At 42.1% G+C, this 24363-nt stretch overlaps 1 protein-coding gene across 1 annotated transcript in view; it reads right to left on the reverse strand.

Annotated features, from left to right (window-relative positions):
• Positions 1-5002: 5002 nt before the first annotated feature.
• MAGEF1 (MAGE family member F1) overlaps positions 5003-24363 on the reverse strand; it is a 51329-nt gene continuing 31968 nt past the window's right edge. The window contains 9 exon segments of the mRNA XM_036219648.1: positions 5003-5384; positions 5387-5486; positions 5488-5660; positions 5663-5739; positions 5741-5804; positions 5807-5926; positions 5929-6042; positions 6045-6066; positions 21290-21397. Of these exon segments, the coding sequence (XP_036075541.1) occupies positions 5257-5384; positions 5387-5486; positions 5488-5660; positions 5663-5739; positions 5741-5804; positions 5807-5926; positions 5929-6042; positions 6045-6066; positions 21290-21397 (906 nt within the window). The 3' untranslated portion in view covers positions 5003-5256.

The raw sequence follows: 24363 nt of genomic DNA on the forward strand, positions 1-24363 counted from the left end.
CGCATTACCTAAGGCTGCTGTGGCTTCTTCCCCTGCTGAACTCTTCAGTAACCCTTGGGTGCAGATCCATGTTTATTCATTGTTTTAGGTCCTTGTGCCAGCTCTGAGAGCTCCTCCAGGATAAGGAACTCGTCTCCTGCTCAAGCTGTCCCCCTCCACTCACTCTGCTTTCAGGAGCTACCCTGAGCCTTCATTCTTGCTGAGCCTTCATTCTTGCTGTTTCATCTGTCAGCACCCCCTCCCCCCCATCGCCCAGACAGCTTGTGGTCCCCCTGCTTATCACCTTCAGTTATTTCACTTCTCAGTGAGGCTTTCCCTGACCAGGCTATTTACAATTAATTTCACATCCCTTAGTACTCGTTCCCCCTTTCCTGCAGCATTTCTTCCTATGACATAGGTCTCCATCCGACATGCTATGTATTATACTTCTTCATTATCTATCTCCTTACACTAGTATGTAAGCTCTATGAAGGCAAAGACTTTATTTTGTTCTCTGCTATAATCTCACCATCTAGTATGTATAGAAGATGCTCAATAAATATCTGTTGAATGAGCACATTTTATAATAACAATTGTTACCATGTACCAACTACTGTGATGGGTACTGAATAATCCTCTCATTCAGTGTCCACAGTGTTTTGAGGTAGGTAGCATTATTTCTGTTTTAAAGGTGAGGAAACCAAACCTCAGAGAGGTTAGGTAGCTCGGCTGAAGCCACACACTACCGTGTAGCAGAGAGTGGGATGTCTGCTCTAGGGGCCAGGAGCTTCCACTTCAGTAGGTCTCCTCAATCCTGGTGGTTTGGGTAACGTGGCTATGGGTCCCTCACTGGGCCTGACACCAGCCGACCTCCTGAATAAGCTCAGGCTGGGACTGCTGCTTCCCTTGTGCCAATTCCCCCAGTGCAGGGACCACGGAGCTGCTGCTCAGAGGCATCGTTCCTCAAAAATGGGCTCCTCTCCCAATTCGGGTTCCTTCTTGTGACAAAATGCCCACGCCCCTACAACAGAGACGCCAACTTGCCCCTCCCCTACTCACTGCCTCTACTTTCTAGCCTGGGTGCTCTAGCTTATGGCATAAATGAGCACAACAATGGGTTTTCTTTCCTTTTCTCTCTGCCTATTCTCCTAAAGCGGGGCTTGTTTGCTCCCTAAGAACCTTCTGAAGACCAGTAGGATGGCACACCAGCAAAAAACCCAGAAGATTTAGATACAAATTCTGGATCTGCTGCTCACTAGCCATGTCATGAGTGTGGACGGGTCATTTAACTTATGCATTGATGGAACAGAATTGTTCTTTCTCTGTTCTTTCTCTAGTATCGTAATCTTGGCAAACGTAGAACCTGCTACATGGGACTGCTGCACAGATGCAAAAGACAACGTAGTGATCATATTTAGCACCATGCCTGATATATAAGGCTTAATAAATGCTGGCTGTTACTGTTATGTGGTCATGACTGGTTTGGGAACTGGGCAGGGTCTGCAATCAGCTGGTCGGATGGGGTGTGCGGTGTGGATTGTAGCTGACCACCACTCTAATCACCCACTAAACTTTCCTAGAGCTTCAGTTCTCAAGAGTGTATGTTTCTTGTTCAAGGTTACATAGTCATGACTTTTAAAAGACCTTGATTAGGATACTTTTCAGAATACCTAACCTCCTTAGTACACTATTATTTCTGCTGGGAGGTAATGGTCACCATCTCTGCCGGGCTGCACAATTTGAGGAATATTTGCACAAGCATCAATTGCCAACATGACCAAGGCAAGAAGCCTAATTATCTCTAGAGGAAACTGTGATTGAGTCTGTGAATTGAGGCCTGATTTGCAGAGGCTGTAAATGAGCTGCCACCTCTGGAGCACTATGTGCCTGCTGGTTGTTGGGGTTGTAATCGACCTGAGCCTGTTTCCAAACACTCGTTCTCTAAGTTCCAGTGGGTTGAAAGTCTCAACTCTGGTGTCAAGATCCCTGCAGAGCATGTGGCTGAACTGACACCTTCCTATCATCTGACACATGATTCATAGTTTTCCAGGGAACTTCCTTTACTGGCTTTGCTTTCTAGTTGCAGTGTAAGTATGATTTGGTGCACTTCATCCATCACCACTCTCCCCAAAACAATGCTCTGCTCTCCTCACTCAGTGTGTCGCCCAGGAAGATCTAGTTCTATTCGTGCCTAAAGCGAAAGGAGATGGGGGATCTAGGCCTTCTTCCTCATGCGAATGACCTTTCAAAACAGAAGGATTCATCTCTTGCCCTCACCATGGCCAATGTCTGCTCTACACATGGGCCCAGAGGCCATACTTTGAGTACTTCTGAGAAGCTGATGATGGCATCTGTGACATGGGAGGTCTTTCGTCCTGAGGCAAGGGTATGCGTTCTGCCAGCCCTTTGAACCATCTGGAAACAACACTGGGAATCCTATTTACAGGTCCACAAATATAATTTGATTGCTCCATGACATGACAGACTTAATTTGAGGCTTAGTGGAGAGGGCAGACTAAAGAAGACTGAGGCGACATGGGTTATAAGGGCAAAACATGCCGAGCTTGAGCAAAAATACACATCCTACATGTAGTTAACACTCTGTGAACACTGGGGAGAGAGCAGGCAGAGCTGGGATCAACGTTCCCAGATGATTCTCCAACTTTATTGTACCCTCCTTTTAACCTTCCTTCAGGCCATTGTCTTGTCATAAGTACCCTGGCTACACAATCCTTGTTTGTAGCTCCAGAGAGACATTGGTGTTTGAAGAAAGAATAAGAGTTTGGAGACAGATGACCCAAGTCTAGGAGGAGCTCCAAGATAAAAGAAATGTAAAATAGTGAAAAGTGCAGGCTTTTGACTCAGTCAGATTTCAGTTCCGGTCCCTGTTTTGTTAAACACTATCTGTGAGACCTTTAAAAAGCCTCTGAGTCTGTTTGCTTAGTGCAAAATGGAACATATAGTATCTATCCTGTAAGGTTGTTTAAAAAAATCACTAAAAAATATGTAAAGCATAAAAAAGCTGGCTTATCTTAGATATTAACATCTGTGAAATAGGAGTATTTACTAATAACTATTTTGTGATGTGGTTGTGAAAAGTAGGGGGTAAATGCTTTGGGCCTATCGTAGATGTTTAATAAGTGGTACTGCTAGTCCTGTCTTTGCCAGCGAAGTCCCCTCTGCCACTGGTAAAATAGCAAGTATTTCCACTGTACCTTACTCCCGTAAGGACTGCAGGGCAACTAGAGATAAGTACACAAGCTTTGCTGTTTTTTGGAGTTGTAATAACTAAAATCACACACAACATCAAGTGACCACAGGCAAATCACCAAGTAATCTGACCTTCAGGTGTAAACACTGTTGACCTCTCTGCTATGAGAAAATACAAACCTGAGAAATTATCATTGTTATTGTTCCTTGAAGATAAAGCCAGTCTCTCCCTTTTAATCTTTAGAACTCAGCAAAGTCCTTGGCATACATTGGGCACTCAGTATTTTTGTTTAATGAATTATAAACTGCCTGGAAGTAATATTTTTAATCATTAGCGAGTTGTTTTGCCCATAAGCTTATATCTTTTGATTCTAATTTGATTTGTTGGATCTCTGGGCCTGTGTCCCAAAGTATTTGTATTCCATGCTAACCTAATATACTCAGAAATGTTTTTATGGACACAACCAGAAAAAAAAAAAACTGGCAGTAAGAAGAGTAAAAAGCAGCTCTTCTGTATAAGGCAGCTGTAGGACAGTTTCACTGTTTCCCCCAAATACATCTCTGGTTTGGTAACCACTCCTCCAGTCTCCTTATTGTGTTATGTACCCACTCTACAGAATTTATCTCCAGAGTGAAGGTGGTAGGCATTGCAGAGGCCTAATCTGCTTATGTAGATGGCCCTTCATGAGTAGTCAAAATTGATGCATGCCTTATGATCTCCTCCAAATGGGAGGTGGCAGGTGGAAAGCAGCAGGTAGAAACATGGATGAGGGCACTGGGCTTCCTGGTGCCAGGGGAGGGAGCAGAAAGTGGAACTTCTTGGTAACACGGAACACTACATGTGCCCTCCCCACCCACACTACGTACTTTTCCAGAATTGTTACAATATTTGGTCTCTGAGGGCTTTCCTAGCAGAGGGAACCTTGTAGGGGTGAGTTACCATCATCGTTTGTGTACTGTAATAAGTTGCTCTGGAGCAAGAGCACTGGCGAAGGTAGAGTGTTTTCCAGATCTGTGGTGTATCAAGTCTTCTTCCCATGTTACTCTGGAACATCTGTGACTTTATTTCATTTTTTTTTTGTCCTTACTGGGTTACCAGTTTATTATAAAAGGATATACCAGGAGCAGCCAAATGGAAGAGATGTATAAGGTATGGGAAAGGGTGCAGAGCTTCCATGCCCCCTTCTGGTATACCACTCCACCCCAATCTCCATGTGTTCACCAATCTGGACACTCTAGCCATTTTTAATACCATCTTCCACAACCAACATCTTTTTCCTCTTTTCCTTTCCTTCTCCTCCAGTTATCACACCCCCTCACTGCCATCCCAAAGTTTGACTAAAGCCTCACCTAATCACTCCAGCTAGATTAGGAGTCCCTCTGTAGCCTTCAACTCACTGTACTGTAATTTCTGGCTTATTTACTTACAGTCTAGTTCTGGAAAGTAGGCTCTTAATCTTATTCAACATTCTATCCCCAAACTCCCCAAATGGTGCATCACACTAAAGATGATGCTCAACAAATGTTTGATTTATTTAGTGTACCAAAGTATATCTCTGATTTACTGCATTTTAATTTTTCTCTAGGTACTATAATAGCTAAGCAAATAGAGGTACATGTCAGTCTATTTTATTTATACAATAGAGAAAAAGTGTTGGGAAGCTAGACACCAATCAACTACTTTTTTTTTTCGTACCAGATCCTCATACTGCAGAGGTCCTTCAAATTGTTAAAGTACAGTACTACAGTACTGCATAATCTGTTCAAGATCACAGAATAAAATACAAAGTTTTCAAACCATTTTACCGAACCAGCAAAACTCTACAACAAAATCCTACAAGTAGAGCAATCTCATTTATAAACATCGATGGTATATTAAATCTAACAAAAACTCTCAAGATACAAAACTTAAAACCTAGTTATACAACTCCTACAGAAATAAGCCTCCTCCCAACTATACTACTTAAGACTCGAACAGTAGCTTCCATACCCACGGCCCCCACCCCTCTCTGGCTGATCACCTTTACATCAGCCTCACCAGGGGCAGATACCAGCCTTAGCATTGGCTCAGGCCCTAACCCTAACCCTCACACTGGCCTCATCTCTGGCCCAGTCAGCCCCATCTGCCAGGGCCTCACAGTACCTCGCTGGCCAGTGCTGTGGTTTTTTCTTATAGAGCTTGGCCAAGAAACCTTGGTTTTCATCTTTCTGGTTTCCAGGTTGTTTCAGGAACCCCAAGAGAATTTACATTCCGGTGGATTGGTGTGAGGCACCCTCCTGCAACTGAGGTATTCACTGCTGCACGAAATCGTCTATAATAAGCCTCTTCCGGTGCCCAAAGAGGAAGCGATACTTCAAGGGATTCATCTCCAATCGACACAGCATCTCCCATACCTGTGCCTTCCTGGCGCTACTACCTTTTAAATAGATAAGGCCCAAGATCATCTTTAAGAGACCCAATGTGAAGCCACCTCCTCCTCCAGAAATTTTAATTTGTTGATCAGGATATAAGTGTGGCGCTTGCGGCCAAGCTGTTTCAGCTAGAAACCAGACATACCGCAGATGTTCTGCGGCCCTAGTGATGATGTTGGGGACCAGATCCTTCAAGTCTCTGGACTCTTCTTTTTGTCTTTCACTAGCAGTAACTGCACCAACTCCACAACCATACGATCCAGAGGGCAGCAGGCCCTGCGCTGGGCCAAGGCTTTGGCGGCGAAGGCCCTCGCGCCTTTAGGGTGAGGGCGGGCTCAGTAGCCTCCTCCTCCCTTATGGCGCCAAGGTCCTCCCTGGGGCTCTCCTGCAGGAGGGGGCTCGAAGCCTCCTCCTGCGAGGTAGTCAGGGTCTCACCGTCAGGCCGCCATCCTTCTCCCCCTCGGCCTGAAGAATACGCTCTTGGTTTCTCTAACACTTTTTCAGGCAGCCAGGTGCGGAGCGCATACACCCGCCGAGGGGTGAGCAACCCGTTGCACAAACCCCGGCGGAGGGTTGGACAGCGGCCAGCGCGGCGGGAGACTAGGAGCGATGACAGAGGGGGATCTGTGGCTGCTGGACAACTCGGAGCAGTAGCCGAAACACCACCCGCATCAGGATTGCGGGACGGCCACCGCGCGGCCACTTCCGGCCAACTTAGGCAAGATCGTGGGACCGGGTCCCCGCAGGCCCCGCCCTTTCCGGCTCCCCCGCCCCCTCCTGGCTTGGGTTACACGCGGGCTTCTTTGAGTGTCGGGTCCGTGGAGAAGTGTACGGTCTTCGGTGCTTTTTAGACTCGAGAGCTTGAGGGGCCCTACCGGGGTTTTAACATCCAGGGCGTCTGCAGTGGGTAACGTTACAATTTACAAGGATGAAATAGGGTGGAGTTCTAGCCACGTCCTTTCAGCAGGTGCTTATTTACAAGTGTGTGTATCTAGGGTTTTGAATCATTTATTGTGGCCCACGTGCAGAGTGCCTGCAGGTGAAAGCTGGGAGATAGGCCATGCAGGCCAATTAGTGAAAGACCTTGAACAGGATGTGAGGGGAATTGAAATGTATTCTGAACACGATAGGAAACTACTACAGGAGAATTTAAAAAAGGGGAGTGCCGGGACCAATCTGTATCTTCACTATCCCTTGTGGCACTGTGGAGGTTGAGTTGGAGTGGGGCCGACCAAAACCTGGGAATCCAGTTTGGAGTATTATTATAGTGCAGAATAGGAACTGGAATTTGGCCTGTCTTGTCCTTTGGTGTATGTATCCCTAGTGTGGAGAACAGTGCCTGCCCCGTTGAGGCACTTCATACATACAGTAAAATAGATGATTAAGGGGTAGGGATAGCAGATTCTACAGGAGTGAAAGGAAAGTGATGAGATATATTGAAGTACAGCTGGCAGAAATAGTGACTGACTGGAGGAAAGGGAGTTTTGTTTTGTTTTACCTAATCAAATTTAACTACTCCCGTTTTTTCTTTTTGGTATCTTACTCTGAGCTTTCTCCCACTCCTTGCCACTTTTTTTTTTTGTTCTCTTTTCCCTCCCTCCCGTACTTTCGTTCTTTCTCTTTCTCCTCCATTCTTCTCTCTCCCTCCCTCTCCCTTCTCCCTCTCCCTCCCTCTGCTCCAGGGTTCAGCTTAAATGTCACCATCCAAAGCCTTCCTTAGTCTGCATGCATTCACTGCCACCTCTGAACCACTTTAGCAATTTGTATTTATTTAACACCCATTTACATAGACCTTATTATGTACTGGGCTCTACTCTAAACTTCTTCTGAAATATTGTTTAATTTTAATTAAGTACTATTATGACCATCCCTGTCTTATAGATATGTCTTTCCTATGGCATTAGCTATTTACTAGCTATGTAATCTTGGGCAAATTACCTAAACTCCCTGCCCCTCTGTTATCTCATTAGTAAAATGGGTATGATAGTAGAAATAACATTGTGGAGATTATGTGGTTATTCATATGAAGTATTTAACAGCTCTTGGCAAATATTGATTGTTCAATAAATGTTAACTATTATTTATTGCATATTTTTAATGTGCTGATACAGTGCTAAGTATTTACATGTGTTAACTCATTTATTCCTGATAACAGCCCTGCTATATAAGTGGTATTAATATCCCCATCTTAGAAGTGAAGTAACACACATTGAGGTTAAATAACTTTCTCAACATCCCATGACTGAGATTTAAACCATATACTATGACTCCAAAGATCATCCCTATAACTACTATATTAATAAATGTTAATTATTATAATTATTTTTGTGCTTATCTTATTACCTTCCCAAACCAAACATCCTAAAAGCTAGGGTTGTATCTTTGACTTCTCTGAAGAGCCCCTCAGAGTCAGCGTTCAGTATATATTTGTCACAGAATAGATGATGGAAGCCTTCACTCTTTTATATAGGAAATAACATTTTAATATCTGACAAATAGACTTTTCTAGATATAATCACGAACTCTTCATTTTAAAAACTTTTGAAAATTTATACTCATTTATACTATATGACTTAACAAATATAAAAGTGTGTGAATGAAGCATGAAGATGTATATTATAGTCTAGCCTGAGGCTATTATTAGTTTCCATTGTGCCAAACATTTATGTACAGTATAATTTAGTCCTCACATATCCCTATTATGAATGTATTATTAGGTTCATTTTATAAATGGGAAAACAGTCACAGAGAGGTTAAATCACCTGTCCCAAACCACGCATCTACTAAGTGCTAGACCGGAAATGAGAACCTAGATCTGTCTATCTTGAAGACATACTCACAACCACCATGCTGGATTGCCTGGTTATCTATTTCTCCTGAAGGTAGAGAGAACCACTCCTACCTAAAAGGGCAGCATTAGAGATAAAATAGTCCACTTATATATCTTTCTCATATCAAGCATTGCCAAAAAGATACAGGATATATGCATGGAAAGGAAGCATGCAGGAGATAAAGTGCATGGAAAGAATTTTGAGGAACAAATTAATATAGGACAATTTAAAAAACTGAATAATGTACTACTGTCATAAAAAAGGGAACAAACTACTGCAAAACATGAATGAGTGGCAGATACTATGTTGAATGAAAGAAGAAAGATTTACAAAAGATTACATACAATATGATTCCATTTAATCTGATGTCCAAGATAGGTTAAACTAATCTATGGTGCTAGGCATTAGAACAGTAGAGTGGGGTTGACTGGAAAGGGGTATGCATGAATTTTCTGAGGGTAATGGGAATGTTCTGTATCTTGGTTTGGGTATAGGTATACATTTGTCAAAACTTATCAAACTGTGCCCTTAATATCTATGCATCTCACAGTATATAAATATACCTAAAAATTATGAAAATAAAATTTTTATTGAGGTATGATTGACATAATATTAGTTTTGAACATACAATATAATATTCTGTATTTGTATATATTGCAAAATGATCACAATAAGTCCAGTTAATATCTATCCCTATACATAGTTACAAAATCATTTTTTTCTTTTGATAAGAATTTTTAAGATTTTTCTCAGCAGTTTTCAAAGGTGCATTACAGTAGCATTAATTGTAGTCACCACCTATAAAAGATTTTTATAAAATGAATCACAACTCAATGAGGTGCTTATTTTTGTCCTTATTATAAAGAAGAGGAACCTGAGGCTCGGGGAAATTAAGTAACTTGCCTAAAGTTACCCAGTAAATAAATGGCAATGCCAAACCAAGTACAGATATCTTTAAGAGAAAATCTCATAATATTTTCAAGACCATCGGAGTGGCTTTCAGGTTTGGATTGTCACTGAAATTTACAAGACGTGATACGCTTACCAGGTATGGGGTTTATTTCACCTTAAGAAGGGATAAAGAATGTGAAACAAGAGCATGTTAGGCTAACAATATCATAAGGGCCTTGGACATCCAGAGCCAATGTCCAATGTCCCAATCACTGTTTTGGTCTTTTTTTTTTTTTAGTTTAAGGGAAACTTTAAAGCAATTTAGTTGTAAAACGAGTTGAGGTTAAGAGACAGAAAGAAGAAAGAACATGAAATCTAACAGGAGGGAGGACGGCCACTGGACAGGGACTTCCACATCAGCTCTTCTCTATCTTGGAAAAGAGGTCACCACAGATTCTGGTCAGTACATTGTATTCTTTAGTTTTCTGCTCAAGGTCTTCTCCAGTGGTAGATGTGCACCTGCTCCTTTCTCAGGCTCACATGGAAGGCCGAGGCTTCTGCTTAGGCCTTGCTGGTGACCTGGGCAACCTCCTTGTTTGCCAGCTTGAGTTTGTCTTCTGCTTGGTTCTTTGGTGCATGCTATCTTTGGCCTTCTCAATTCTTACAATGTAATCCTCAATGCATTTTTGACTTTGGGTGGTGAGCACTTGATAGAATATACAGATGTCAGATGATAATGTACTCTTGAAAATTATATGATGTTATTAACCAGTGTTACTGCAATCAGTTTAATTTTAAAAAATAAAGCAGTCCTTACCCAAGCTCTTAAAAGGGAGAAAATGTTTATCTCTTCGGTTGGGAGAGGGCAGTGAAATAAATACTTTGATGACTATTAGATTGACACCTTGAGGGAGGATCCTTGTAGCCTGGGCTAGAGTCTTTGAAAGCCCACAGTGCTTAGCACAGTTTAGTATGCGGAAAGGGATAAGGGAGTTACACTGGAAAAGCAGAAGTACAGGATGAATTATCCTGGAAATGTCCAGCAGTGTGGGTGTAGAAAAGGTGTGTCCTAGAACAAAGAACTGAACTAGGTCAGAAGACCTGAGTTCTGGTGTCCCTCCTCACGCACTCACTCTGTAACCTTGCACAGGAGGCAACCTCTCTGGGCCACTGTTTCCTCATCTTTAGGGCCTGACAACCCTTGCTTTGCCTATCCCCACAGAGTTATGTTGAGGTTCAAGTAAGATTATAAATGCAAACATACTTTTCTTTTCTTTTTTTTTTTAGCACTTAAAGTGTTCTACCATTAAGAAACAAATATAAAATGTTACACTTTTTTTTTTTCTTAAAGAGAAGTGGTAGAAAAATCTCAGTAATGAGTGTGACTGGCCTCTCATGCAGACATTTTGGAATGAGCTTACACATTCCTGGTTGAAAACACCGTCTGGCCAAAAAAAGATTAAATAAAGAGATGTCAAGTCGTGACACTCCATCTAAGGCCAGTGAATGCTTTGGTAAAGAGCCAGGGTTATCTTGTTGGATTCCTTCTAAATTTGGCAATAGAGTCCTCCAAACTCAAGGACCTTCTTCACAAAGATGCTGAGTAACATCTCACCCCAGATCTGAGGGAGCCCCAAACTGCATAGGTGTTTGCATCTTTTCTATTTCTCCTGGCAGTCTCAACAACCCTGCAGCCAGCCGACGAAGCTCAAAGAAGGGATCAGAGGAAGAGCTTTGTCCAGTAACCCTGGGCCAGGGGCAAAATGGAGCCCAGTTTTGTCACAGGAGAATCAACAGTGCTGAGGCCATGAGTCCTGTGTGGGTGTAGCTAGTATTGATGCAGGATGGCTAGGCAGACAATTTGATCTGACTTGGGTGATGAAAACTGTTACTGTTTGATGAGCAATTGTGTAAGCAGCAGTACTTCTGTGTTGGGCCGCCTGTGACCCGCCAGTGTCTGTAACATAACACCCAACCGGGGGAGGAGGAGCAGAGTCTGGCCAGAGGGGAAGGAGAAAGATGCTGGGGGCACAGGGCCTCCTTCTCCCTCCTCCACTGTCCCACCCCTTCTCTAAACCTCGAAGGAGAGTTGGTGAGAAGGCATTTGCCACCTGGACACAATGAGGCCTAGTGCAAGGGGCAGGCGTGAGGCTGGCAGAGAGCCAGGACCCTGGTCTGAAAGGCTGTCGCCAAGAGGCTGCCAATAACCCATCTCTATCCCTGTGAGGCCGGTCCGGGGCCTTGGCCGGGGCTAGGGGGGATGGGGGGAGGGTCCCTCCACCCCCACTTCAGAAGCCCAACTCACGCCATTCGCTGGTCGTGATCAGAATGCGCGCGACACAGGGTCTTTGAAAAACTGCACAGAGCCGTTTCCCCTCTGCCGGCAGCCAGTTCATTTGGATTAGAGCAGGCTCTCCGGAGCCCCTTTGTTGGCTGCTTGTTATTCCGCACGCACCGAGCACTGTGCATTCATCTTTATTAGTTCTAATTGCTTCCCTATTCTAATGGGATCTTGATATTCCCATACAATTGAAAGGAAATGTATTCATTAAAATAATTCTTCTCCAAACTGCAGCTTCAAGCTGCTCCTCTAAGTGACATTGTCTCTCCAGCCACAGCCTGCTGAGGCCTCTTATTAAGACTCTAGTCAAAAGCCAACTTTGGGCAGCAAACTTTCCTTGCAGGAGTTTCCAGACACTGAAGAGAGGGCGCTTTTTAATCGGCTCACACACTGAAGTTGGAGGCCAGCTGGTGTAATTGGGGGTGCTGCTTGGCGGGTAAGGGGAGAAAAGCTTGCCTCAAGCCCTGCCTCCCATAACAATGACCTCTTTCTGCACACCAACTGGCTAATTTAGACAGGGCTTGTGCCACCCCGCCCCCCCCCCCCCCCACTTTTTGTTTATGCCACAGCAGTTACTAGATGTGTTTTAAGTGCAGGGCTTTGAGTAAGGTGCTGTGGTAAGTGTGAAGACAGAGCTGTAGTCTCAAGGTGTTTATGGTCTCCGTGGGTGGCTCCCACTCCTAGTCCCTAAAGTGAGGCAGGAGAGGAAAGCCTGGGACTGCTCTTGATATTCAAGAAGCTTAATAGGACAGAGAACTTAGAAAAGCGGGCTGCTATTTCATAAATGTGTTTGATTTAATAACCATTCAAGCCATGGGATCATAGGGGTAATACAAGAAGCTTTTCTGGGACATTGGGAACCATTGATCTATTTGGAGGAAATAGGCCATTATGAAAAAGAATGGCTGTGTAAACATATATTCTTTACATGCATGGCATAAAAAAGTGCTATTGGAGTTTGGAGGAGTGGGAAGGAGCATGTGCTGGGCACTGTGCTGTTGCTCAAATCTTATTTAATCCCTATAACAGGCCTATGAGAGAAGTGTAGTTATTCCCCATTTTACAAGTAAGATCTAAGAGGAGTAAGATAATTTGTCCAGTGTCAACAGTTGGAGTCAGGATTTAAATCCCAATGTTCTGATTCCAAAGTACCGGCTGTTTTCATGGCCTTGTGCTACCCCTTACATTGTATTTGTCAGGTGCCACCAGAGGAGGTTTAATGTGGAAGGTGGTGTTCGAACCCCCTTGAGGCATTTAGGGATGGTGAGTTGTTAGCAGGTAGAGTGGGGTCCACAGTAAAGAAGAGCAAAAAGCTTGGTGACCGGGAAGAACCTGGCACAGCAGGAAATGACAGGAGTTCAGGTGGCCCAGTAAGAGGAGAGTGTACAAAGGGGTAGTGGGAATTGGGCAGAGAGGTTCGCGAGGGCCATTGTAAAGAGCCTTGCCTGTCAGTAGTGTGGATTTTATGCTATGGGAACTTCTCCAGGAAGGATACTTGAGCCTCTGGATAAACATAATATTTCTTTCAGGAGCATCATTTTTCCTTGAGGTGAATAATTACAAACATCTTTATCTTAAAAGAAATTCAGATATATCATGGAATAGAATGCAAAATTCTTATGAATTTTTAAGAGAAAACAGAAGACTTCAAAGAGAGCTTGGGTATGTTGGCAGAGAGAGTCAGGCTATGCAGTCCCTTGAGGGAACTGAAGGCATTTCTTTTGTCTGCTGTTGGTGTACTTCAGCTGGGAAGTTTGAGAAGTACTAACTTTGGGTAAAGGTTTTGATCCCAGGTATAAAATAATTAGGTGTATTTCAAGAAGCATGTAAGGGGCTTGGAAGATGGGTTGGACAGGACAGGGAGTAAGAGTAGGAGACCAGTCAGTAAGAGACTATTGCAATCAATTCTCCGGAGACATGAAGGACCTAGGGGGCTGCCTGGGCCTCAGAGCCCACCTCTTTACCCTGGCCTTTTTGGGGGCGCTGCCTAATAGATGCCCTTCTCCAAAGCTGCTCCTTCCTATTAAGGAAGGACTCTAGATTAGACTAAGATGGCCAGGAAGGCTGTAGCAGAAGTAGCCTAGGGAGGGCCTGGGCCTGGGCCAGGAAAGGGTCCCCCCAGAGAACCTTCTGTGCCCTGGCTACCTCACTCACCATGCTGCCCGTCAACTACCTTCCAGCCCAGCAGGTTTATTAGCTTACCTATCAGAAGGCAAGTGGTTAGGCCATTGATTCTCTTGGGAGTGGGGAGCAGGCATGAGGGAGAGAGATCCAGCCTTGTTGCAGTATCTATCTTATACTGGTGGGCAGTGCTGTTGTATCTAGCGTGGTTGCTGACAGGCACCCTGTGGTCGAGAGGGACTCAAAGGGAGGAAGGAGGGAACAAGGCAATTTAGCTTAGGACCAAGGCATAGCTTTACTTCTCATTATCATCAGTAGATGGAGATAGCCCACCTTAGTTAGCTAAACTCTCCTTCTGAGTGGGTGACTTTTTTTTTAGATAGTTTAGAATTTGTCTCTTGAAGCATCATTTTTTTTAAGCAATAAAAAATTCCTCAATGCTTTATTTTTTCTCATTTTAAAAGGAATTATGTATTGTAGAGTATTGAGAAAATCCTGATGATCAAAAAGAAAAACAAAACAAAACACCTTTAATTCTACCACTCAGGGGTAACCACAGTTAACCAATACCTTGGTGTGTAATCTCCCCCCAATTTTTCTAAGCATGTACATTTTTATTTTTAATAGAGTTATATATATTACCTACATATGCACAATATATTTCTTTGCATACTATGAATCTTTCACAATCATAAGTACTTTTCTTTAATGTAATGTTTTGTGATTGAAAATATCTCAGACCCTGTGTTACCTTTATGCCTATTATTATATATTTAGGTTGTTTTCAGTGTGATAAACTTACTTGTGGCTAAATATATCACAAGGCAATATTGGAAATAAGGTTTCCTTCTATTTTATAGTACACAAATAATTGTTTCATTACAGAAAAATAGAAGTTGAGACAAGAAAAAAATTAAGCACCTGTAATCCTACCATCCAGAAGTCATATCTTTCAGAGCTTGCCCTTACAGATTTATTCTGTGCACATATTTATATTATACAGAAATACATGTGCCAAATAAAGTCTATAAGTTTGGTATAGATTTATTTTTATTAAAATGAGACTATTTGCCAACCCCCTTTTCCTTCTTCGTATATATGATTGTCATTGTCATTGAAGTGTTCAAGATTATTTTATTGCTTTCTGATAATATATTGTATAAGGGTACAAACATTTATTTGTTTTATTATTCATTTGAATTTTTCTTGGAGCATTCTTCTTTTTATTATTTTTTTTACAAGAGTTCTTTAAATATTAAGGATATTAAATTCTTTGTCATGTTGCATATCTTTCCTGGGTGATTATTTTTCTTTGAGGCTTGTTTAAGGTAAGCTTCTTTTTCTTTATTTTGTAATTATAGAAATAAAACATGATCATTGTGCAAAAGTTAGAAAATAGAGATGAAAAGAAAAATAATTAAAATTAAATAACCCTAACTCTCCTTCAACTAGAGATAACTACTATTAATACTTTAGAGTGTGTCTTTCCAGATCTTCCTATTTTATTTCCCAATATATGTAGGAATATGACCACATAGAGATGATTTTTCACAAAATTGATATTATTTTATATACACGTTTCTGTGACCTACTTTATGCGCTAAATTTATTTTGAAAATCTTTTGTGTCAACATAAATGAATCTGTACCATTATATATTAAAGTAATTTTATTTTAAAAATAAATGCTATTTTCACATAGTTCAAAAATCAAAACAATATAAAAAAGTATATACTGAGAATTCTTGCTTCCACCCACATCCCCCTTTTCCTGGTTTTCTAATTTCCTCTCTCATAGATCACTGCTTTTAATAGTTCCAGTGTTCCTTTTTAACAACACAAGCAATACAACTATATATGTCCTATCGTTTCTTACACGGAAGTTAGCACACTATATACATTATGAGGTATCTTGCTTTAAAAAAGCAACCTAATAGTATATACTGGAGACTTTTTCATATCAGTAAATAGAGAGATTCCCAGTATTTCATGGTATAGATGGACCTTAATATCTAACAAATTTCACGTAATCGGACATTTGGGTTATTTCCAAATGTTCACAATTATAAGCAGAGCTATAATGCATACAGATGTCATATCTGTATGTGTACAAATGTATTTTCAGGAAAAATTCTGGGTGTGGGATTGATGAATTAAGGGGTAAATATGTTAGTAATATTAATGGAAAATGCCAAATTGTCCTTCATAGGGGTATACCATTTTGTAATCTTATTGGCAGTGTATGAAGGTGACTATTTCCCTATACTCTCCCCCCGATTTACTGTATTTTGGATATATGTAAATCTGATAGGTGAAAAATGGACATATCATTCCAACTATAAGTTGAACATATGCTTAAATGCCATTTGTATTTTTTCCTGAAAATGGGTATTTTTTTCCTACCGGTATCCTTGATTTATAGAAACAAATGATATGTTAGAGTGGTTGACACTTTGTGAAATGAGTTGTGATTTTTTTTTCTTGTAGTTCATCATTTGCTTTTAAAAAGATGTTATTATTTTCTACTTTGCTTATAGTGCTTTTGCCATGTAGGAATTTCAAGGTTTTTATATAAATGTATTCATCACCCTTCTACTTCATGACTTCTGGATTTTGGGTCAATTACAAAGGTCTTTCCTACTCTAAGATTATAAAGGAGTTCTATTATTCTTCTGGTAATTTTATGGTTTTCTTTTGTGTATTTAAATTTTGATCCCATTGATGTTTATCCTGGGGTACCATGTGAAATACTGGTCGAGCCTCTATCTTTTCTCAGTTAGCGGAACACCATTTATTAAAAAGTCTGCCTTTAACTCACTGATTTAATACTTATCATATACCAAATTCTCATATAAATTTGAGTCTATTCTGGGCTTTATTTGGTTTCTTTGGCCTGTTTATCTATGCAGCATCATTTTTTGGCACCTGCATAATATTTCTGGTTATGCATATAGCATAATTTATTTGACTATTTTATTTTTGTTAAACATCTAGGTTACTTCCAGTTTTTCAATATTCCGAAGAGTGCCTTAGTGAATAAAATCATGCACATATTTTATATGCACATGCATGTGTAGTGGATCAATTTTTTCCTTTGGATAAATTTTTTTTATACATAGAATTACTGGGTCAAAAGGGATGTGCCTTCTTAGGCTTTTTTCATACACACTGCCAAAGTGCCTTCCAGAAAAACTGTCCCAATTTACACTTCCTGCAACAGCATATGAGTGCTAGTCTCCCCTCACCCAAGCCAACTCTCAGAATTATCATTCTTTTTAATCATTGCCAATCTGATCAACAACAAAAAAGTGGTCTCTCATTGCTGTTTTAATTTGCCTTTCTTTGAATGCTAGTAAGGTTGAATATTTTTTCAATTTATGGTGGTTTTTTGATGTACAGAAGTTTTTAATTTTTTATGTAGTCAAATCTATCAATCTTTTCCTCTATGGTTTCTGCTTTTGTTGACATGTTTAGAAAGTCCTTCCCCATCCTAAGATTATAAAATATTCACTTATATTTTCTTCTAGTACCTTTATGGTTTTGTGTCCATCTTTATCCATCTGGTACTCATTTTGATGAATGGTGTGAGCTGGGCAATAACTTGTGTTATTTATTTATTTCCCAAATGGATACCCTGTTCTTTCATCACTGTTAAAAAGCATATATTTGTGTGTGTGTGTGTGTGTGTGTGTGTGTGTGCATGCACAACCCCAAAATGAACAACTTAAACAGCTGGATAAGAAAGGGTAATCCATCTCTAGACTTTGAGTCATCATTAGGAGTATCAGTTATAGTACTAAATAGGCAGATATGGCATTTACCAACATATGTGGGCATTTGAATCAAAACTAACTGACATTTGACATTCAAATCCCAGCATTGCAGCTCAAAGTTTGTGCAACTTTGAGCAAGCCCATGATACTCCTTGAGTCTTGGCTTCTTCATCTGTAAAATGGGGTAATAATACTTATCTCATAGTGCTGCATTGAGAATTAAATGGGGTAATGTTTGTAACCATCGTCATCATATCCCTTACACATCATGGAAGGGCAATGTATATCACTGCCCTTCATATGGCGACACCCAGCTCCCCACCCCACCTAGAGATCTCCTCAGGCCCTACTGTAAATAGGATATCCTGGAGAGGGGAGGGATTGAGTGCTGGGTTTGCTTTTTATAGGTTTTCTATTTTTACTCTTGTGAGCACACCCTCATTTGTTATGTCTTGTTGCTTTTAGTGTCTTTTCATTAGCAATCTTTCCCCCTTCTAAATATGCTGCTTTAAATCGTATTCCAGCTAGGAAAACAGACAACTGTATTCTTAGGAGTGTATATAAATTTAGAATAACTGGGACCTGAGTGAGGTCCTGAGGGCCTCTCCTGTTGTATAATGTAGTGGTTCTCAACACTGACTGCATGTTAGAATCACTTAGGGAGTTTTTAAAGCATATCCACGCCTGGGCCATACCCAAGGCCAATTAAATCAGAATCTCTGGTGGGGCCCAGGCCTGGGTATATTTAAGCTCTGCAGGTGATTCTAACGTGCATGCAGAGCTGAAAACCATTGATTCAGTGTGCTGGCTTTGTGAGATCTGTATTCACGCCCAGCAGTCGATCCCTCTCTCTGGGTCTCTCCCAAAATGTGCCCCAAGTTGGGGAGCTCTTTTTATGCTGCAGAAGGCCAGGTGGTAGAGATATCAGGGATGTTCAGAAGGCTGCTGGGCTTGCTAAATGGAGCAGCTCCAAGTCTCAGGTCTCTGTCGCCCTGGAGGTCACATTTCTCTGGACATTTAGAAATGATGTCAGTTTCTCTTCAAAAGACAGAGCTTTCCCAGGCCCCTCCCAGGTGTGTCTTACTTCTCTAGGGGCATCTGGGGACCACCATATCTTTGACTCTTGAGAGGAGCAAGAGGTGATAAGAGACAAATCTTGAGAAAATATGTTTATTTATGTATTTGTTCTCTTTTTCTCTTGGCCTCTTCTCTGTCCCCAAAAACGTGATACATGACAAGCCTGCCTGGTTCCCAGCTTTGGTGAATTCATTCTGTCTGGGGATAGAAGCACTCTCCAAAAGGTAGGCTCACTGCCACCAACTATTGGTGGACCCACTTTTCCACCTGGCGAAATAGATATCAGTGTGCTTTATACAGCCCACAGGATGGGTCTCAACATCAAGTCTGTTTCCTACAAAGATCAGCCTTCATCTCATTCATAAGTTTTGATAACCCGACTGTGGGCTTAGCCTATGGGCTTGAGTCTCTTTCTAAGTGTCTCATATGGTTTATCTAAAAGTAGGAATCCCTGGTTCCACGAGACCCTGTGGGAAAGAGTTACTGCTTTTCCTAATGGATTAAAACCAACTCCTCCTAGGTTAAAACTGAAGCAAGAATCTCTGTGGTAAGAGGTGACTGGAATTTTCCTTTGGAATTTCTCATCGTTGACATTTGTCAGTTTTACCACCCTCCAACACACACACACTGCAGCTGAGACAAGGTTGGATACTTCAGACCAACCTATATTGCAGGCTGGGGATAACAAAAAAGAAATAAACAGAGCAAGTAACATGACTCCGTACAATTTTGTTTATAAGATGTAACTTATCATAAGGGTTTAGGTCCTGCCTTATCCTAGTGATAGTCAGTATCATCACAGCAGCCCCAGCCTTAGGGCAGAAGCCTGGGTAGCTGTCCTCTTGAAAGTTCAGGAGGATCCACTAAAGGAATAAAACTAAGGAAACGAAAGTTTCCTTTTTGTCCAGTCCCACTATTTGAATTCTAGTTTCCTGCCTAAGGAGCTGCCTCCTCCTGGGATGGTTGAAATGACTGGTACTATTTGTGGGAAATGGAACCTCAGATTCAAGTAAGGTTTTATTGATGGTTAAGGCTGCACACAGGAAGAAGAGGGGTGGGCACATATCAGCTCACCTCAGTGCTTTAACTGGTCTTGCTAGAAGTGCAGTTTATATCCACAAAAGACAATGGTGTTTCTTTAAATATGTTAGTTGAGAGGCAAAATGTCATAACATTGTGAACTACTCTTTGATGTTGATTCACAATGGAGCTATAGGCAGGTGAGCCATTCGAGGTTACTTACAGATGCTGAGAATCTGCTTTTCAAAGAGTCCCTAGTAGTTGACCAGGGAGAGAAAAATAAAAGGATCTGTCAGTTTACTAAGACTCGTTCTCTGCCTGGAAGTCTAAGTGACGTAGCTCTGCCTATTTTGATGCTGATTTCTTCTTGATACTCTTCAGAGAGACCAGGTCCCCTGTGCATCAGGAACAACCTTACTCTGTGCTCCTGACCAAACAAGGATGTAGCAGGACACAGTGAAACATTGGGGTCAGAGTGTGATGTGCCAGTAGATTGTCTATCTGTCTGTGTTCCTGTAGTGGTATGGCTATCATCCTGCATTCTTGATCAGTTGGATAACACTTTAAACTCTGGCCCACTGATCCTCAGTGGAGTCAGTGCTGCCCCTGGAGGCATTTTAGAAATGGTGTATTTACGTTTGTTTCACTGGCAGCAGGGACTCTACTTGGGGGAAGCAGAGAGAGTCAGACTTCTTGCTTTAGGTGGGGTAGTTTTATGCAATGAAGATTTGTCCTGCACTTCATGTGACGTTGCATGCCCCACCCACCAGACATTCACATAGGTAGAAAATCTCTTTCTGTTGGCCTCGGCCTAGAACCTAATTCCTTTTTGTAGATAACACAAAGAGCTTTTTGCAGTTTTAATATACACTGAATTTTTCATGAATACTACCATCACATAAACCAAGAGAATATTATATTTTATCTTTATCAGGAGTCGTTCACCGTTTCAGAAAACCATGATACCAATAATACCAACAGCAAAATGCTTATGGTATCCGAGTTTCCAAAATAACACATCTCTATTCATCTGCATTTGTACGTATCTCTATGAATATATAGTACTTATTTAGTCTTGCTTCAGAACATCGAATATAAAGAAGTGCCCATAATGTTCCAGTTAATATTGTTTTACTTCTCTTAAATTCAAACTTATTCATTATAAGTAGGTAAAATTGTCTTATATCTTCTGGTGCAGTTATGCTCAAACATTTATAGATTAAGGTGCATATTATTTTATTCTAAATGATTTCCTTTTAGTTCATTATTCTATAGTTAGGGCAGTATATTGATTCTTTAAAAAATGACGTGTGTAAGTGAGTTATATTATCTATATTTTTCATTTCAGAATAGTAAAGTTTGTCTTATAAAATATTTGCTATAAAAAGGGAGTATTGGGTCTGATAGGATAGGGATCCACTGCTCTAGGCAACCTCCCGGGAGGAGTTTTGGTTTCATCTAATTTTCACTACAACTTTAGGGCCTAGGTCCTATTTTGACCACTGTTTTGCACAGGAGAAAATCGAGTCTCAAAGATATGAGATAACTTGCCCGAAGTCACGTATCTAGAAAAGGTGGGAACCAGGATTCTCGAGCGCTCTCACTATACCAGTTCACTCTTCTGCCTCCCACTCACCGTGTTTTCCCCATGTCTCATGACTCGTCCAGGCGCCTGGGGCTTTTCTACCTCGGAGCCCTCCTCTGACCCTGCCAGTCCTGTTACAGGGCCCAGCAGGAACTCAGGCTGGAAGAAAAAAAAAAACAAAAAACTTTTCCCTTTTTAATAGAATTTCAATAGAATAAATCAAAGGGAAGTGCTTTGCATAAAGCGGACCCCCAATTGGATGAATGAATGAATGACTTGGTGGTGCTTTAGGAGATAGTGATGCTGGGTGTTTCGGAACAACCTCGGGCCTTTTAGAAATTTATTTCAGTAAACAGAGTTTCTCAGGGGTTAACAGCAGGTTCATAGGGCTCCCAGCTCAAGATGGACACTTCCATTGTCTCCCTGGGGCTGAGGGAGGCTGGCCACTCTTTTTCCCCAGGAATCACAAGATGTTGAAACAGGAGCCAGCACATCTCCTTCACTCTTTCTGCATGCTCACTGACATGGATCCCAGGCCTTGGAGGTGAGGGTGTTCTTTAAATAACTGCTCCTTGGTCTGTGATCTAACTCTGGCCTTTGAAGACTCCAGCTCCTACACTAGGCAACTCGCAAAGAGTAGCACTGTGTTTCCTGTGGGTCTTTAGCAGGGTCTTACTCTGAGCTATTTGCTTCTTCTTCGTTCATTCAGCAATGTTTTCTGTGGTCTTGTTTTGTGCCAGATACTGGGGTGCAGAGATGAGTAACAACACATGGTTTCCACCCTCCAGAAACTCAGATTTAGGACAGAAGACTAGCTTTTGCAATAAAGTATGGAAAGGTCCATGAGAAAGGAATATATAGAGGCCCTGGGAACCTAGGGGAATGGGTAGCTGATTCAGACTGGGGAGAAGAGGGAAGCCTTCCTGGAAGAGGTATTGCCTGAACTTAATCCCAAGGAAAGGTTATGATTGAGCAAAGATAATGGATGACTATATTATTCAGGGTCCCAATGAGAAATGATATAACACATAAGTTAGGATAATTTTGGGAGGGTTTATGCACAAAGGTGTGGGTTTGGGGGAACATCACAAGTTATTGCAGAAACCCAGGGCTAGCAGCAGCAGAGTTTCACCATCTCTAGGCCAGAAGTATGTGTAGAGGGGCGTCATTCTCTGGAAGGAGAGAAAGTCTAGCCTTGATAGAACCTTCTGTCTGGAATCAGTCAGCCTTATACAACCTACCGGGAGAGAATAAATACCCTGGCTGCACTGGCTTCTATCCTTCAGTCTCTACTGGTGCTCCCCATTGGCTGAACCCAACCGGAAACCAGGGCGCACTGGAGTTTGTTTATATGTTCTACATGGGGCAGCCTCTGGGGTACAGAGCAGGACGGAGAGTAGATCTAGACTGGCAAGTAGATCTACCCAGCACACTGAGCTATGGAAGGCATTCCCAAGTGAGAAACTGTGAAGCTGGGGAGGCGTGGGAGAGCATGCAAATCAGGGAAATGCATTCTTTTTGGATGGAATTTGGAGTGAGCAGGCGTAAGAAAGAGTTGTCCATCATGAAAGGCCTTTCATGCTTTTCCGAAGCCTTTAAAAACTTATCCTAAAGGCAAGGGGAGCACTGCACAATTTTAGAAAGGAGATGACATGATTAGGTTTATGGTTTAGAACAGCCGCTCAAGTCCTGGTGTGTAGATGGTCTGGATGTATCTTTTCAGACCAGAGACGATGAAGCCTCAGTCAAGACAATGGCAGTGGAGAAAGAAGTGGATGAGTTTGAGAACATTTTAGGAAGGAAACTCAAAATGTGACGAAAGACTGAATGTGAAGAATGAGGGAGAAGGAGGTGTCCAGGGCAATGCCCCGGTTTTTGGCTCGGAGCTCCGGTTGGGGAAGGTGCATGGAGGGAGCGGGTTGGCTGTCCATCTGTCACATTCCCAGCTTTGCTCTCTGGGAGAAGACTTAGGACCTTAGTCTTTCAAGGGGGCTTTGGAGGGACTTCCTAGTCATGCCACAGGGCGGCCTCACCTTGGCTGTTCAAAGAGAAAACAAGACTACAGAGCAGGAGAAGGCACCTTTTGCTGCCACCCTGGGGTCTCCCGAGCTGGGACCTACTCTCTTCCAAACCCCTGTCCCTTCCCATATGGAGAGAGAGTGTGTTTTCTTTTAACGTGCTTCATTGCAGGGGCAAATGAGGCCCAGCTGAAGGGTGAGAGCCAGCAATGACGGCAGAGTATGGCCTCTGCAAGCTGGGGCCAGCGCTGGGGTCCTGTCATCCCCAGTTTCCTTCCCTGGCTGTTCTGAAGGCCCCATCTGTCCCTGTAGGCTCATATTTCATCACTAGCAACTCTGAAGAACCTGCTATCCAGTAACAGGTCCCATTCCTTGGAGTTCCCTGCCCAGAAACCTGGACTAATTTTCTTTTGTTTTAGAGGGAAATGCTGAGGTAGTTCTTTCATGTTCTAAGAACTTGGGTAGTCATGGCAACACATAGGGTGGGGTGGGTGAGGTGGGGGACTTCTTAGCAGCATTTCGTTTCAAATGCCAGATTAAAGGAAAAGCTTCTTTGGAGTTTGCCTCATTAAGACATAGCTGAGTGCAGGCTTGCTGGCTGATTTTCTGGTTCATCATTTTACACATTACATTTTGCCTACATTTTCTTACCTGATGGACAGTCTTCTGAGACTTTTCCCTGCGAATTTTGGCTCAAAGACTTCTCCGAGAATTTCAGCCACTTGGCAGGAGAGGTGGTGGGAGTGTTTTCTTTGTTCCTAGCCGGGACCTTGTCCTGTAAGTCCCTTTCTTACAATAAGGCTGCCACTTAACAAAAAAAAAAAAAAAAAAAAGAAAAGAAAAGAAAAAAGAAAAAGTAATATGTTTATTGAGGGTTTGTTTTGTCTATGGAAGGAAATATGTTCATTGAGTATCCTTCCACACTACACTTTTGGTGTAGGATCTTTCTCTTAAGAGTTTGACCTGAGCCCAGGAGCAAGGGGAGTCCCAAGCTGACTCTGGCTCTGGGGCTCTGGGGGATCCCTTCTGACTGCTGTCTGAGGAAATCTAGGAGAGAAAGTAAAGGTGGAAACGTTTAACCCAGAGACTGAACCCAAGGGCTGTTTT

Source organism: Rousettus aegyptiacus, unplaced genomic scaffold, assembly GCF_014176215.1.
Source record: "Rousettus aegyptiacus isolate mRouAeg1 unplaced genomic scaffold, mRouAeg1.p scaffold_m13_p_4, whole genome shotgun sequence".
NCBI classification, from domain to species: Eukaryota; Metazoa; Chordata; class Mammalia; order Chiroptera; family Pteropodidae; genus Rousettus; species Rousettus aegyptiacus.